At 40.9% G+C, this 18733-nt stretch overlaps 1 protein-coding gene across 12 annotated transcripts in view; it reads left to right on the plus strand.

Annotated features, from left to right (window-relative positions):
* LOC135201365 (cyclin-D-binding Myb-like transcription factor 1) overlaps window positions 1–18733 on the plus strand; it is a 389369-nt gene that overhangs the window by 208034 nt on the left and 162602 nt on the right. For all 12 annotated transcript variants that reach the window (XM_064230280.1, XM_064230311.1, XM_064230254.1 and 9 more), the window contains one exon: window positions 7003–7154. In XM_064230280.1, the coding sequence (XP_064086350.1) occupies window positions 7003–7154 (152 nt within the window). The remainder of the gene's footprint in view (window positions 1–7002; window positions 7155–18733) is intronic.

The raw sequence follows: 18733 nt of genomic DNA on the forward strand, positions 1-18733 counted from the left end.
AGAGGGAGAGAGAGAGCGAGCGGTTGTGATTTTGTGGGAATTTAATTTAGCATTTTATCGATATTTTGCTATTTAAATTCATATTAGTATTTGAAAATTAGTAAATCATTTTTTTATCATAAAAATGTATTTAGTCATGAAAATAAAATGAAAATACAGTAATTAGTGAATATTTCTCTGTGAAAAAATTAGCGATTTAGTTAATTGTCCGTGATATACTATTTGGAGATAAGCTCCGCAGAAAACCAATAAGTAAAGTGTTTTATGATGAGTTTAGAGCGTACGCTGTAAAATACGTGGGTAGTTTGTAGAGCAGTGTAACCATTATTACAATGTGTACAATAATACATACATACAAACAACAGTAATACGTACATATGAATGAGAATGTAGGTATGGTGAAGTCACGGTGATTGTATGTATTCTTTTTCGTGAATGAATATACATTTATGATTAAAACTATTAATTGCTTTCCTGATTACAGTACCATACTGTAATATTAGTAATCACATCAAAATAAAATAATCACTGCACTTTGAACTTATGAAGTGTATTTTTGTCTTTTGAAAAATGCTTTCCCCAAGGAATTATTCCTTGAAGAGGCTTTTTATTATGAAGATATGCCAATAATATTTTAGGTAAAAAAAGGGTTTTATTGTGTTTACGCTTCGTTGCCAGTAGCAAAGAACAATACATACTACGATTCTCTACAATAATTATCTTTTGTATGACTGCGTTATTCGGAGAAGTAATTTACTACCAAAATGATAATGAATTTCGAATTAAACATTAATGTTATCCTTAATGTAATTACTACCGAAATTAAACTACTATTAAAATTTCTGAAAGGTTACCGAATAAGCATAGCTGTAAATGCAACCGTATAATTTGATGTTTACAATTTGTTCGCTTGCCACTGAGAGGTAAAAGTTGATTACATTGATATGGAATTATTCCCTGAATAGACTATTTATTATGATATGCCAACAATATATTAGGTAAAAATGGTTTTATTACTTTTATTGTAAGTTTTTATATGTGTATCTTTTCATACATGTCGATGGTTTTTGCACCATGGCCGAGGCTTAGCCTACCTATATACATTATTCCACAACAAGACAAATCAGCGATGTTGCGATTCATAACCGTGATATAGACTGAGAAACGGTCAGAAGAAAAACTCATGGCTAACTGATCCCGCAACTTCTGATCCGCGACTAAGGAATGACCTACTGTATGTATACATACATACATACATACATACATACACACACATATATATATATATATATATATATATATATATATATATATATATATATATAGTATATATATATATATATATATATGTACATATATATATGTGTGTATTTATAGATATGTACGTATGTAATATATATATATATATATATATATATATATATATATATATATATATATATATATATATATGTGTGTGTGTGTGTGTATGTATGCATGTATGTATGTATGTATGTATATATATATATATATATGGCCTTCCCAAAATTCACAAAGATATCATTCCCTTCCATCCCATAATCGCGTGTGCTGGAGCTTTTAGCCACAGAATCTCTAAATGGTATGCCGAGCTACTTTTTCCCTGTCATATAAAACGTACATAAGACTTTTGCAACAAATTTTGTTCGACAAACATCCCTGTACATAACCTAAAACTTCTTAGCCTGGACGTAGACTCCCATTTCACGAAAGTACCCATAAAAGATGTATTATCTTTCCTCAAAAATAAACTTGAGCCATTTGCTGACCACTTCCCCATAGAATTGAATAAAATAATGTAACTTGTAGACCTTTGCATCACTAATATCGTTCTTTTCCTTTGATGACAACCTGTACCGTAAAAAATTCGGTTGCATTATGGGGAGCCAGCTTAGTCTTGTGATAGCAAATTTATATATGGAGTATTTCAGCGCCTCAGTGGCGTGATCGGTATTGTCTTGGCATACCACCTCGGTGGCCACGAGTTCGATTCTTGGGCATTCCACTGAGGTGTTAGAGATGTGATTTCTGGTGATAGAAGTTCACTCTCGACGTGGTTCAGAAGTCACGTAAAGCCGTTGGTCCCATTGCTGAATAACCACTGGTTCCATGCAACGTAAAAGCACGATACAAACAAACAAACAATATATGGAGTATTTCGAAACAGTAATAATAAACCCTATCAAACCTGCAGATATCGTTTGGCTTCATTATGTACACGACATCTCAACATACTGGAAAAATCGAGTGGATCTCTTGGTGTAAATACCGCCTTTTCTGTAACTTTTCTCATTCATATCCTACCTAAAGAAAGAAAGAAACAGCAGGTTCTGAAAGATAGCACTTACTCTCTATATTTTGGCATTTTTATGGGCTCCTTTTATTATTATTATTATTATCATATATATATATATATATATATATATATTATATATATATATATATATATAATAATAACGGGGCCACTGCCCCCTGTTATCCACTTTGGTAGCAAAAGCCATAAGCGCCAGGGCACTGGTAATACCTTGTCCCTCCTCTCTCTCTCTCTCTCTCTCTCTCTCTCTCTCTCTCTCTCCATTTCATTAGGTCATCAAATCAGAGTCAGAACTACAAAAATATACTTTTATTCAAAGTAAAGTATTAATTGAATAACTCAGATTCTTACAGGACAATTAAATGGAATGATAACTCAAAGTTCTATTAACTCAGATAACCCCCATAAAATATCAGTCTATAAAGTAATTAGTCACACCATTCCTCCAAATATGGTTCCCCCTTACCAGAACACAGTCCCCTCCACTAGATCCGCCTGTTTAAAAGAACAGGAGAACACACTAATAAGCATACACAATTGTAAAGACAAAGTCAAAAGATTAAATGAAATAGAACATCTTTACAAAATATCAAAAATATAGTCAAGCCAACTTTTGGCTAAAGCACAGTAATTCTTACCCATCTCAGCTCAGAATCTCACTCACAGAAATAAATAAACTTTCGCAGAGCTATACCGGCATCTGCCTTTTCTCCTCGTAACCGTCTCCATCGTTCTGGCTAATACATGCCATTATGAACGGACATAGCTCGTACGGACCCACGAATTCACACTCTTCGTCCATGCCCTGAAACCACTCTATACTGGTTTCAAAGTCACCTCTCTCCCGAACGCCCATACCTGCTTAGGTAGAAACTTTGACATCACGCCACCCAACAATACACATCAGCATTCTTAAGCTGTTGCTCGGACTCTCTGTCTCCATGGGAAGTTAAATGATGAATCCCCAATTTCTAAGGAATGTCAAGGCACGTGAGATACAACAATGATATCATATTACATCAACAGTCTTTAAATTACACATATATATCTATTATATATATATATATATATATATATATATATATATATATATATATATATATATATATATAATAGATATATAAAATATATAATATATATATATATATATATATATATATATATATAATATATATATATATATGTATAATATATTTCGGATTACAGTGAAAGTAGATATTTTGGAAATCTCAGTCTCAGTTAGGAAAAGAAGAGCATAGGTTACGAGACACCACATTTTATTTGCGCCGCGTTTCGTTGTTTCTTCATAACAACATTTTCAAGCCTAAAAGAGACATACCAGTATTTTAATAGTAGTTAAAAAATTATGCAATTATTGGCTGACAAAGCTGAGTAAAAATAGCAATAATAAGATAAATATTAAAATCTTTAAAAATAGATTACAACAGCATACTAATTTGTTTTTTAGTATGCTGTTGTAATTTATTTTAAAGATTTTAACATTTATCTTTTATTGTTGCTACTTTTACTCACCTTTGTCAGCCAATAATTGCATAATGTTTTAACTACTATTAAATAATGGTATGTCTCTTTTAGCCTTGAAAATTTTGTCATGAAGAAACAACGAAACGCATTGCAAATCAAACACACACACACACACGCACACACACACACACACACATATATATATTATATATATATATATATATATATATATATATATATATATATATATATATATATATATATCTATATATATATATATATATATATATATAGGTAGCCCATATATTTTTATAATATAATATATATATAGGTAGGCCCATAAACTGGCAAAATCTAGAAAGTAAGTACTATATTTCAGGTAGGTAATGAGTGAGAAAAGTTACAGAAAAGGTGGTAATTTGCTGCTATAAATTATATGTGACTATTCCAGTTTATTCTGTGGTTATGGTTAAAAATAGCTAAGCTCTGTTGTCCATATCTAGCGGACCGTTTATGTTGTATTAATCTCTGGGGAATTGATTTTCCTGTAAAACCAATGTAAGACTGGTCACAGTTTTGGCATGGAATTTCGTATAAACCTGTGTCTTTGGGGATTACCTTTTGTTGGACATTAATCAGGGATTTGTCTAGGGTATCTGGGTAGGTTAAAGGCAAAAGGGTTAGATTTTCCGAGGGTCTGGGTCACCATCTTAATCCTGTCCAGGTGTGGGATTTTTATTTTATTGTTTGGTTTCTCTCTGGTCTTGTCTTGAGGGGGTCGTTAGGAAATTACGTTTGCTTTATGAATCGCTTTCTCAATGATATGGTCAGGATACCTTAAAGATAAAAACTGCTTACAAACTAGTTCAAATTCCTTTACCAGGAAATCTGGAGAACAAATTTGTAAGGCTCTTAAGAATAGGTTGCTGGCTACTCCTATATTGATAGATCTGTCATGATAACTAAAGTAGTGAGTGTATGAAAGTGAGAATGTTGGTTTTCTGTATAGAGCAAATTTATATTCTGTCGTGTCTCTAATAATTAAAACATTAAGAAAAGGAATTTTGTTGTCTGTTTCCCATTCAACTTTAAATTTGATGCTGGGCACTAATGCGTTTAATTTTGAAAGGAATTCGTTGAAATTGCCCCACCTATTATCCTAAAATGTTAGAATATCATCTACATATCTCATCCACAGTATGTTTTTGGGTTTTATTGCATATGTTACTATAGTGTCAAAGTATTCCATGTATAGATTGGCTAAAACAGGACTTAAAGGGCTACCCATGCTATACCCAAATTTTTGCTTATAGAATGTCTCCCCTAATATTATTTTGTCAAGAGCCAGTGAGAAATGATCTTGATAGGGTGCTAATTTTTCCTTCAAAGACTGTAGAACATCTTGTACAGGTATCTTTGTGAATAACGACTCTACATCAAAGCTTACTGAATTTTTAATGTGACTGAGAGAAAAAGTGCCTAAAAAGGGAGAAAAAAGACCAGCTAACCATTCAGAAATTTTATAATTGAAAGCTCCAGCACATGAGATGATGGGTCTGAATGGAAGATTGTCTTTGTGAGTTTTGGGAAGGTCAGAAAACTAAGTTATTTTTGGGTTAATGACTAAATTTCTCCAATAGTTCAATCCTGTTTTTGTCTTGGGCAATTAATCTTACTTTCCCAAAAAATTCTGTGGGGACGTTGTGGAGGGGATTTTCCGTCAATTTGTCGGAAGTGTTTGTGTCACTAAGGAATTGGTTGATATGTGTGGGTGTGTATTTGTTTGTGTGTGTTGCGTGAAGTAATGAGGACAGATAATAGCCCAGTAAAGATAACATGTTCATATATAATGTTAGTTAGGGAAAATTAAGATAGATACTAAAAAATAGAGAGAAATCCACTGATAGACAGATTAATAGACAGAGAAAATCAAAGAATAGAGAGAGAGAGAAATTCACTGATAGACAGATGGATAGACAGAGAGAATAATATAATAGAAAGAGAGAGAGAGAGAGAGAGCAAGCAACGGAAGTGTTCTCGTAACAGCCCAAACAAGAGAAGTGTTTATCGGGCTGGCGATGAAATAACCCAAACAGGTACAGGTGGTTGTCGAACTGGCGACCCTTAATTAAGTGCATTCGATGCTTTATTTTTGTAGCTTTTCAACTCCCACCGGAACCAGTAGATATCCGCTGACGTCATTAGCCACACCCATCGAGGGAGGCGTTAGAATTAATTTCTGCCCTAAACAGGTGGGACAGTGGACGTGATTAAAGACTGAACGAAACTAAAGGGTAGCAACAGAAAATGACCGTCCCACTTTTGGGAGGGACATCTCTTTGGAGGATATCTACTGAAAAGCAGAGAAAAACAGATTAGGAACAGAGCTCCGAGAGTGAGGTGACAGGCCTCTCTCAGAAGCCGTGGGGAAGAAAGGCTCAAACATCAAGACTTCACCTTTACTTTCAAGAGAAACTATAAGTTGTATATTTATTGTATATTTCACTTAGTGTGAATGAAGTAAGAAAAACAACTTTGTTGTGTCTTTCAAGCATTTTGAGACTACAAGAATCCAGAGAATCAACCTACACTATAAAATAAAAAGACTAAATATAAAATAATCCTTGAATTCGTGACTGCTGAGAACAAGCAATAAAAGCAAGTGCGTGACACTTATTTATTGGCCAATGTTGTGGCACTTTACATTTTCATTGCTAAAAAACATAGATATATCTTAAGATGGTAAACAATCTGTAAAATATTCTTAAGAGTGCTATGTAAAATAAAACAAAATTTCAGTATGTAAAAAATAAATATGAAATCTGTCACAAACAAAATTGAGATAAAAGCATTATAGTCAACTAAGGAGACCAGTCAATCAGCTGCGGGTAAAACAAAAAAATACCATAAAGGAAGACTTAAGAGACAACAGTTTGTGGAGCCTATGTTTTAGAGGATACATAAATTGTTAAAATCAACAAAGGTGAGTTAGATAATTGGCTAAACAAACTGAACTTTCATGGCTCCCATGTAGTTCTCAAGGTTACATCTCAGGCTATTCAACATATAGACATTGAAGATCACTTTAGAAGAGGTCAAGGAGTTGTATGCTTATGAAAAGACAAAGCATTTGACTGCAGGATGGGATAATAGATATTCCACTAAAATCTTTTTCCTAATTACAGGTCACTTCTGGGATATCTTGGGGCGAGGTTGCTGCCAGGGTTAAGACTCGTTCTGAAAAACAGTGCAGAACAAAATGGTTGAATTACTTAAACTGGAAAAGAACTTCAGGTGTTGAATGGAGCAAAGCTGATGATATTCAGCTAATATGCAGGTTAGTGTGTTGTATCATATGCTTTAGCTTTTCACTAGTGTTTATATTTTTTTCGTACAGAATTCACTAACATCCTTTTGAGTATTGATTTATTTTTATATAATTTAAAATAGTGTTTCCTTATTGTTTAATTTACACTTTTATGATTATGGTCGGCTCCCACGTATTCACAGTTTAGGGATCATGGCTTCACCTATTTGTGGATTTTTCTGTGAAACATTATTCACATTATTTGCGAAAAATTCGGCAATTCCCAGAATTTTCCCTGGGGATATATTCACTAATAACTGTATTTCATATTATTTCTGGGTTCAGCTCGTGTCGGCCTATGAAATATCCTTAAGTTCATTATTTCTAGGTAAATTAATCCTAATATTACCAGAGAAAAAATAAAATCAAGAAAATGTCAGTTAAACTGACTCGCTTACTCTATAAAAGAAGTGTCGGTATGGTAATAGGGCGAGTGAGATCACTACCACGAGTCATTTTACCATTTAGACCTTCCATCACAAAATCCCCCACCTGAGAGAGCTGATACCAAAGGGTGATGCGTCCGCTACTACTACTACTACCGACGCCAAGCGGAGAGCAGCGCCTCTAGCGGCCATCCTTTATATTTAGCTCGACAACGCCAGTTGTAATTCTTTTATTCGTGTTGTTTTCGCTTTTTTGGATTTATCTATTCCACGATGGAACGTGCTGCTATCGCTTCGGCTAAGTTAAGTGCCCGATAAGTAATAATTTTTGTATTTCAGTCTTCCAGGGACCAGTATTTTCCGTTTTTTAGGTCATATACGGTCACCCAGTTGACTCGTGGCGGCCATGAGCCGCCTCGTGTTGTTAAGATTTCCCGGTCTCCCATACTGGGACATCTTATGCTTATGGGCTCTATTTTACGTTCATCGTCTTATTACATCGTATTTTAGATTTAGGGTACACAGCCCATACCTTTTACCTTTTATCTTTTAGTTTGGTATTTAGGGCTATACTGTGTTTCTCTCGCCCAGCATCCCAGCTCTTGCTCTTCATCGGCTACTGCTGGCTCCGAGTAGTCGACTGCTCTTCGGATCAGTTCGCCTCCTCCTGGGCTTCTTTCTCTTTTACTCAAGTGTCCCTTCTATTCTTTTACGATGTATTTATTATTTATCAGTGTTATTTAGGGTGTTAGGCTAGCCTAGGTGCCTTGTACCATGTGTTGGTACAGTTGGGTTCACGTGGCCTCTATGTGGTTGTGTTTGCTATTGCGTCCTGGGCCACCTCCGATCACGTGTCCCATTAGGCACCTTACCCTCCCCCTTCCCTCCCTTCCACGTGGTAGGGAGGGGTCTGGTCGGGTCTCCTCGGTTGTCATGACAACCATTGTAGCCTCCTCCCTCTCCCTCTGAGGGGGCCAGAGGAGCCCCATACCAGCTGGGGGCCGGGGTAACCACTTGTCTCGGGTACCGGGTTACCCGAACGGGTGTATAGTAGTTGGGAGGGGGGGGGTTGGCCACCCCCTCTCTCTCTCGCCCGCCGCGTTCACGCCGGGATTCCCTCATTCTCTCCCACCTTCCCTACCCTTCCCCTACCATAACAGGGACGGAGCCCCGCTGAAGCCGGGGGGCCCTTCGGTTATCGGTCGTTTTCTGGCTTCCGCCAGCGGGCGGGGTGGGATTTACCAGTGGTCTATATAGCTTGCCTAGTATATCCTGTTTTCCGCTACCGGAGGAGAGCTTGCTTCTTACCCGGGCACTCCTCTAGTAGTCGTAAAGAATCATTTCTTATTCTATAAGGATACATACCCTTACTGATACTGTAATTTATTTGTTTATTTATAGTTTTCACGTACTATCTCCGTCGTTCTCCGTCGTGGTTTCGTGGGCTCCTCACCACTCCTGTTGGACCATTTCTTGTCTCCAGCGTACGCTGCAGACCCCAACCAACCGCCTATCTAACCACACGTATTGCGGCGGAGCACTAGTTTTAATCTAACTTACATACTCCGGCATGCAGCGGAGTCTATGTTAGGCTGTAAGTGTGTAACCCCGATACTCATGTATCCCTCCACTTACAGGCTACTAACTGCCAGGATCCAGGCTGCAACGCAGTACTGTACGACCCCTGTGCCCATGAGGAATGCAGGACCCACGCCCCGTGTGCCACTACCCACAACGGGATGATTGTCTGGCACCCTGAGGCATGCACCATCTGCTACGACCTCGTGAGTCAGCTTTTGGGTGGGGTAAGTAGATTCCTGGACAAATTTCCTGTTATCAATGGTTTATCTTTAGTTTTAAGCTACTTTAAGCTGTATCTCCGCCGTTAGAAGCTTCATATCGCCTTCTCTTTCAGGCTGCCGCCGTGAAAGAAGTCGCCCTAGCAACCCTGAAAGCTTGGGTAGGCGGCTTCGGCAAAAACGCCGCCAAGGGTCAGCCTTACATTTTAGACAAAAAACTGGCCATTCAGATCTTCCCCGGAGGCAAGGCGACGGGATATGTTGACCCCATCTCAGCAGCCCCACTCATAGCTTCAATCCAGCAGGAGGTGCAGCAGGCGTTTGGGTCCGTCTCGACACAGGAGCCGGTTCCGGACGTCGCAAACCTGGATCTAAACCTTGAGCCAATGGCGGTAGGTGCCGAGGACTTGTTGGTCGAGGTAGGTGTTTCGGGCGCTCAAGGACTACCTTTGAGCGCTCCTGGATCTTCTTCCCCTGTCCCTTCTTCTTCTTCTTTTCAAGGCTTCACGGGATCTGAGATCCTTCGCGTTCACCGCTGCTCCTCTGTACCCCCGAAAGTGAAGGGACAGAGAGAACAGAAAACCCTTCATAAGACGACTTCCAAAAAGTCGTCGTCTTCTTCTTCAGCAAGGAAGTCTACGACATCCTACGCCGACGCGGTGAAGGCTAAGCCTAGCTCTTCTCACTCGAAGAGCTCAAGAAGCAAGGCTTCTAAAGAGAAGGCCCGCGCTCCCGCCGAGCCAGTGCCTTCTCCGGCATCCACGGATCCACTCCGGTTACTCCTGTTGGGGTGGCGGGACCTAGTGCTTTTTATCCCACCACCTTCTCAGCAGGAGTTTTGCAACAAGTGGGAGAGATGGTCGGCTCTCTCGGTACGAGATTTGAGCAAATGTTTGCTCAACTCTCCAGTACCATTAATCAGTCTGGTCAGTCAATCCAAGACCTCTCTAACTGTGTTTAGAGAACATGATGACCGTTTCGCTGGCCTGACTCAGGCCCCACAAGCGAACTTCCCTGTGGCAGGTACTGGTTTGGTCCAGCTACCTCCATATGAATCCCTGCCAGCTTTCTCTATGAATAATCCTTGGAGGGTGGCAGCTTATGCCCCCTTCAAGGATGGCATGATCTCCCATTCCGGAGTGTTGGAAACGAAGGATTGAGGACTTCGAGTTCTACCCCCCCACCCCAGATTGACTCAGCTTTTATTTCATAGGGTATGCCAGACTGACGGAAACAGCCCTCAATAGAGAGGATAAAATCTCTAGAGAGACTGTTCTTTACAGTAGGGATCATGCGCAGAGGGAATGGGTTCACTGCCTGAGGATTGGGATTGTACGAATACCAAACTCCAGGCATTCAAGAGCCCTTTCAACTATCTTTGCCACGGAGGCGGAGGCTTCTCTTCCTTTTGCGACTAAGATGGTGGAAACGACTCTCCAGGCCGTCCTTAAGGACGAACCCGTCCCACAATTGAGGGAGGCGGAAACCAACATCTCCGCTCTTTCCTGCCTTCGGAGAACTGTGGGAGAACTTGCCAGCCACTTTCTCAGTAGGGAAGCTGAAACCAGACTGTGCGATGGACCAGTTTGGCGAAAAGCTCCCTAGACTGCCTGATAGCCTTATTCAGGCAGAGCTTGACGCCCGTACGAGATTTGGGAGGTCACTTAACTCCCTTATCATCACGGAGATGGCTGCCCTTTCTTATGCCACCGAACCACTCTTCAAAAATACTGGCTAACAGTCCTCAGCTCCTAGTCAGTTCAAAGCTTGATGCCTTCGACTTCTTTACAGCCAGAAGGAATTGTCGAAAGCATGTATTGCAAGAGGCAACTATTAGGCATGAACCTAATGAGGTCTTCTAGCTTCCAGCATGTGGGATGCTGGACCTCTTCCCAGAAGTTCTTGTGGAATGGGGTACATCACGAGGCTGCTAGGCTTAAACCAGAGCCTTAGATCCAGATTGGGGTTACTTCCAAAATCCAAAAGGAAGAAAGAGAATGCCCCCGCTGCTGGTAAGAAACTGAAGAGACTGGTAGGAGGTTCCAACCATATCAGAAACAGCAGCAACAACAGCACTTCGTCCAAGCTTCCCAGTTACACAACAGGGGCAGCCCTCGACGTCTTAAACAGACGCAACCCATCCTCCTGTGTCTCCTCAGAACAGCCCTCGACCTATACACCGTCTCGCCAGCTTTCAACTCAATGTATGAGAGCCAAGCCTTCCCAACTTTAACAGGTTCTCTAGGGGAAGCAGGGCGAGAGGTCACTTTCGCCTACGAGGTACAGGAAGAGCTGCAAGAGGCAAGCACTTCAGAGGAGGGCGCGGAGGTCAACCCGCTCAACAGCAGTGAGGGCTCCCCAGGTAGAGGGAGGCTGTTCTCTTCCGTCACAGTGGGGGTTCAGGTTTTTTTTTCAAATGGGCACAGAGCATCGTGTCCAAAGGATTGGTTGGAGTTGGATCAAAGATCCTCCACTAAACAAGTCATTCTATCAGATACCATCAAAAGGAGTTGACAGATTATGCGAAGGAACTCCTTCAGAAAGGAGCTATTGCGAGGAGTCAAGCATCTAAAATTTCAAGGTCGCTTGTTCAGCGTGCCAAAGAAAGGCTCAACAAAAAGAAGGGTAATCTTAGACTTGTCAAAGCTAAACTCTTTCATTCGTTGCGACAAGTTCAAAATGCTGACCATCTCGCAGGTGCGGACCTTACTTCCCCGTGGGGCCGTCACCACCTCTATCGATCTTACAGACGCATACTATCATATCCCTATAGCGAGACACTTCCGTCCATTCCTAGGCTTCAAACTAGGAAATCAGACGTTCTCCTTCAAAGTGATGCCCTTCGGACTGAATGTAGCCCCCAGGGTATTCACAAAAATAGCGGAAGTAGTAGTCCAACAATTGAGAACACAAGGGATAATGGTAGTAGCGTACCTCGACGATTGGTTGATCTGGCACCAACTGTCGAGGAATGCCTCAAAGCCACAAAGAAGGTAGTGCAATTCCTGAACATCTGGGGTTCCAGATAAACAAAACAAATCCAGATTCACTCCGGAGTCTCGTTTTCAGTGGCTAGGGAATCCAATGGGATTTATCCTCCACTAATCTGTCAATTCCGGTGGTCAAAAGGAAAGAAATAGCCAAGTCTGTGAGGCAATTTCTCAAAAGCAAACAAGCTTCGAGGAGAAACCAGGAAAGAATCCTAGGTTCCCTTCAGTTTGCCTCAGTGACGGACATCCTTCTGAAAGCAAGACTGAAAGATTATAAATCGAGTTTGGCGGTCAAGAGCAAACGCCAAGTCTCGAGACAAGTTGTCAGTGATCCCACAGATCCTTCGCAACCAGCTCCGTCCATGGACAAAAAAGTAAAGAACCTTGCCAAGTTAGTACCCCTTCAATATCACCTTCCGGTGTTAACCATTCACACGGATGCCTCCCTGTCCGGTTTTGGGGGGGATATTCTGCAATTCAAAGCAAGTTTTCCTGGGGACTTGGTCCGTTGTGCAGTTTTCCTGCCAGCCCCACCATAAAAGAAATGTGCTGGAAGCAATGGCGGATTTAGTTCTTACCTTGAAAGAGACTCCTTCCCCCCAAAGGAAGTCTCATCTAAGACCTAGTTTTTGGACAGTGCAGTAAGTAGTACATTGCATCAACAGAGGAGGGGTCCAAATCCCAAACAACGTGAATCATGTCATGATAGCCATCTTTGCTCTAGCAAACAAGCACAAATGGCATCTATCTGCCACCACTTGGCAGGGGTAAGAAATGTTATAGTGGACGCACTGTCCCGGTCAGTCCCTCTGGAGTCAGAATGGTCTCTAGACGACAGGTCATTCCAGTGGATATGGCAGAGAGTTCCAGGTCTCCAAGTAGATCTTTTCGCCTCACAAGCAAACCACAAGCTCCCTTGCTATGTGGCCCCCAACCTGGACCCTCGGCTTATGCCACGGACGCCCTGTCGTTGGACTGGAATCAATGGAAGAAAATCTATGTATTTCCTCAGTGAATCTTCTTTTGAAAGTTCTGAGCAAACTGAGGACTTTCTCAAAGGACTAGTAGCCCTGATTGCTCCAGATGGCCAAAGAGCAACTGGTATTCCTCTGCTTCTGGAGTTGGGTCTCCGACCTCAACGGATTCCCAACCCCAAGCTGTCGCAACCAGTACAAATGAGGACTGTGTTCGCTTTCCTCAGGAATTCTTCAGACCCTAACTTTATGGACTTCATGAAGTTTGCGGCTAAAAAAGATGCTAACATTGATCCACAAAACATCCTTTTTCTGGAATCAGATAAAAGAGTAATCAACTATTAGGCAATATGACTCAGCTGTCAAAAAGTTAGCATCCTTCCTGAAAGAAACAAACACTACAACCATGACAGTTAATTTAGCTATATCCTTTTCAGATCCTTGTTTGAAAAAGGCTTAGCAGCTAGCACCATAACTACTAATAAATCGGCTTTGAAGAAAATCTTTCAGTTGGGTTTCCAAATAGACTTAACAGAATCTTACTTTACGTCTATTCCCAAGCCTGTGCTAGACTTAGACCTTCTCAAAGGCCTACTTCAGTTTCATGGTTCTTAAATGATGTCCTCAAACTAGCCTCAGATACTGACAACTCGGCTTTGCACATTCATAATGCTACTTAGAAAGACGTTATTTTTATTAAGTCTGGCCTCAGGAGCCAGAATTTCAGAACTGTCGGCTCTATCCAGAGATGCGGGTCACGTAGAATTTCTCTCCTCAGGAAGTTCTACTTTCTCCGGATCGCAGCTTTATAGCTAAGAATGAGGATCCTCTTGCAAGATGGGCCCCTTGGAAAGTCATCCACTTCCGCAAGATCCTTCCCTTTGCCCAGTATTAACTTTAAGAGCCTTTCTATCTCGTACATCCTCTAGATTCTCAGGTCCTCTCTTTATGAGAGAAAAGGGTGGAACTTTATCAGTTAAAGGAATCAGACAACAGATCCTTTACTTCATTAAACAAGCCAACCCTGAATCATTTCCAAAAGCACATGAATATCAGAGGAGTAGCTACCTCAATTAATTATTTCCAAACATATGAACTTTGAGGATCTTAAAAAGTATACTGGATGGAAATCACCGACAGTCTTTAAACGTCTTACCTGAAGTCCTTGGAATCATTAAATTTCAGCAGTAGCAGCGGGAAACATAGTTTCCCCTGATTTGCACAGTAGTTGTAGTATAAGATCCAGGTCTCCTTTCTACTACCTCGTCCAACATGCCTCACCCTACTGCTATGCTCTTCGTGATACTCTAGCCTTAGCCGCTAGGATCTTATTGGTGGACTGCCCCTTATTTTTTGCTAGGTAGGGGGCACACATTGTATGCATATAAATGTGCTTCAGTGTTTCTACCTTATTTTATGCTATGGTAAGAACACAATGAGTTTGTATATTTTGTAAATAATTATTAATTTTAGTGAATCTTTATATACTATTGTGATTACCATTATACTATTCTGTACTACCATTATCTAGTATAAGCTAATTTTAAGTACTTTATGTTAATATGGTGTAATTGGTTTTTTGATTCACTTAAGGGATTTTGACGTAAGGAAAAATCTATTTCTGGGCGATTGGTTCGTGTCGCCCAGCGAAATATCCCTTTAATCCATTATTTCTATGGTAAATGAACTAACAAATACCAGAGAATAAATAAAATAAAGAAAAAGGTCAGTATAACTGACTCGCTCACCCTCCAAGAGGGCGTCGGTATGAACACTAGGGCGAGTGAGACCCCTACCACGAACCTCTTACCAATAGAAATCATCTACTACACACACAAAAGAGGGAGCCGACCCACAGAAGTGGGCAGCAAGTACTACTACTCCACCCCACGCTACCGACTGCTGCGCCTCTGGTGGCCATCCTGAAGTTAGCAGACAATCTTGAGCGCAGGATGGGTAGGGTGGGATTTCGCTGGGCGACACGAACCAATCGCCCAGAAAAGGGATTTTGACGTAGGAAAATCTATTTTCTGGGCGATTGGCTCGTGTCGCCAGCGAAATATCCTTTAATCTATTATTTCTAGGGTAAATGTACTAACACATACCAGAGAATAAATAAATAAAGAAAAGGTCAGTACAACTGACTCGCTCACCCTCCAAGAGGGTGTCGGTATGAACACTATGGCGAGTGAGACCACTACCACGAGCCGATTGCCAATAGAAATCTCCACTACAAAATCCCCACAAGAGGAGAGCGACCCCACAGAGTGGCAGCAACTACTACTACTCCATCCCATGCTGCCGACTGCATGCGCCTCTGGTGGCCATCCTGAAGTTAGCAGACAATCTTGAGCGATGGGATGGGTAGGGCGGGATTTCGCTGGCGACACGAGCCAATCGCCCAGAAATAGATTTTTTCCTTACGTCAAATCCCTTTCTGGGCTCAGCTCGTGTCGCTGCGCGAAATCGTACCAGAGAAATAGCACAAGATTGTAAAGAAAATTCAACAAAACAAAAAGGGTCTCAAATAAAAGATAAAATAAAAGAAAAGAATATAATTGCTAATAAAGATACATATACACAATGATACAAAATTAGAAATATTGCTTAAATTAAACTTAATGCTAATAATATTTCTTAAAATTAACGTAATTTACATATATACAGGGCTTACATGGAATATATGTTTAAAAGTAGTATCTGTATCGATATGTACCAAGAACTCTAAAGCAATTATGACAATAACTTGAACAGAACAAACTTCAATAATAAAAATATATGAAGGAATGTATATGCTTAATATACAAAACCCGTAACCATTGTAAATAAGATGTATCCCCTAGCATAAAAATAAGGGATCACATCAAAGAGATCAATATATACAATCGATTGTGAGTGTCCCTAGCAAAAAAAAAATAAGGGACACCCACCATATCATCATAAAAGCAGCTAAGACACAAGGTAACCGTATGATGAACAAGGCAGGCATGACGAACTGTTGGGTGAGACGGTAGAAATGGGGAGGGGGGGGGCTGGATCTTCTACTAAAGATTAGGCAGAGTCGGGGGAAACTATGTTACCCCGCAGCAACTGCTGAAAATTCTGAGAGCTTCCAAGGACTTTAAGTAATGACGTTTAAATACTGTCGGCGATTTCCATCCAGTATATGTTTCAACTCATCGAAAGTTCATATGTTGGAAATAGTTAATTGAGGTGGCTACTGCCCTGACATCATGTGCTTTTGGAAAAGAGTCAGGATTGGCTTGTTTTAATAGAAGTACAGGATCTGCTGCCTGATGCCTTTAATAGATAAAGTACCACCTTTTTCTCTCTTAAAGAGAGGACCCGATGAGGATGAGGAGGTCCTAGACAGAAAGGCTCGTAAAGGTCGATACTGGGCAAAGAGATATATCTTTGTGGAAGGGGTACTACCTTCCATGGTTCCCACCTCATCAAAGGATCTTCATTCTTTGCTATAAAACTACGTTCCGGAGAAAGTAGCACTTCCCCTGTGGGAAGAAATTAAAATATTGATCCGGTTCTCTGGATAATGCCTGACAGTTCTGAATTCTAGCTCCTGAGGGCCAAGCTTAATAAAAATAGAGTTTTTCTTAAGAGCATATAAATGAACATGTGTCATATCGTTTCCTGAAGCCAGCTTTAGAAACATCATTTAAGAAACCATGATATCTGACGTAGCCTTACAGAAGGTCTAAGTCTAGCACAAGCCTTGGAATAGACGAGCTTAGGAGTCTGTCAAGTCTATGTTGAAACCAAATTGAAAAATCTTTTTCAAGGCTGACTTGTTTGTCGTTAATGGGGTGCTAGCTGCTAAGCCTTTTTTCAAATAAAGACCTGAAAAAGGATATAGCTGAATTGATTTGTCATGATTCTAATATCTGATTCTCTCAGAAGAGGTTGCTAACTTTTTTGACAGCAGCATCATACTGTCTCAAAGTTGAATCTCTTTTATCGGATTCCAAGAAGAGAATGTTTGAGGGTCAATATTCGCATCTCTTTTCGCTGCAAACTTCATGAAATCCATAAAGTTAGGGTTTTTAGAATTCCTGAGGAAGCGAACACAGTCTTCGTTTGCACTGACTGGGGAGAGCCTGGGACGGTGGAATCCGAAGAGGGCGAAGACCCAGTTCCAGAATTAGAGGGTACCAATTGCTCTTCGGCCAGTCTGGGGCTACTAGAGCCACTTGACCCTTTGAAATGTTCCTGAGTTTGTTTCAGTAACCTTCATGAGAAGATTCACTGGAGGAAAGAGACTAAATCTTCTCCCCAGTTGTTCCAGTCTAGGGCCAGGGCGTCCGTGGCATAGCCAGAGGGTCCAGGTTGGGGGGCCACATAACATGGGAATTTGTGTTCGCTTGGGATCGAAGAGATCCAAATTGTAGGCCTGGAACTCTCTGAAGAATCCAATTGGAACGAACTGTTGTCCAGTGACCATTCCGACTCAATAGGTACTGATCGGGATAAAGCATCTGCTATGACGTTTCTCACTCCAGCTATATGGGTGGAGGAGAGTGCCAACTGAACTTGTCCGCCAGGGAGAAGATGGCTACCATGACATGATTTAGATGACGTTGATTTTGGAGCTCCCTGTTTATACAATGTACTACCACTGCGCTGTCCAAGACTAGCTTTATGTGGGAGTACTTTGGCGGACGTAACCTTTTTATAGCAAGAACACTGCCATTGCTTCCAGTACGTTTATTATGGAACTGACGGAATTGAGGTGACCAAGTTCCCCTGAACTTTCTTGAACTGGGAATATCCTCCCCAACCGCTTAATGAAAGCGTCCGTGGTGGATGTAATCCCCCCGGATGGAGGAAACTGAAGGGGCACTGATATCGATAAGTTCTTGACTTTCGCCCACGGGCGAAGTCGATTCCGTCGAATCTGGGGACTGAGGATAATTGTCCCTGGACCTGACATTTGCTCGTGAGCGCCAGTTCTGGTTAGGTCTTTCAGTTTTGGCTTTCATCAGATGTTTGTCACTGATGCAAACTGGAGTGAACCCAGGATCCTTTCCTGAGTTCTTCTTGACGCAAGTTTGTGACTCAGAAAATTGCTTACTGACTTCGCTATTTCTTTCCTCTGGCTGATTGGAATCGACAGAGTATGTTAGGATAGATTCCATTGGATGCCCAGCCACCTGAAGTTTGACTCTGGAGTGGTCCTTGACTTGGTCCTGTTTATCTTGAAGCCTAGATATTCAGGAACTGAATCAATTTCAGTGTTGCTATGTGGCTTCCTCTCCCTGTTTGGAGCCCAGATCAACCAATCGTCGAGATACGCTACTACCATAACCCCTTGCGATCTTATTGTTGTTGGAACTAACTACTTCCGCCAACTTCGTGAACACCTGGGTGCTACGTTGATCCGAAAGG

The sequence above is a fragment of the Macrobrachium nipponense genome, chromosome 23, assembly GCF_015104395.2.
Source record: "Macrobrachium nipponense isolate FS-2020 chromosome 23, ASM1510439v2, whole genome shotgun sequence".
NCBI lineage: Eukaryota > Metazoa > Arthropoda > Malacostraca > Decapoda > Palaemonidae > Macrobrachium > Macrobrachium nipponense.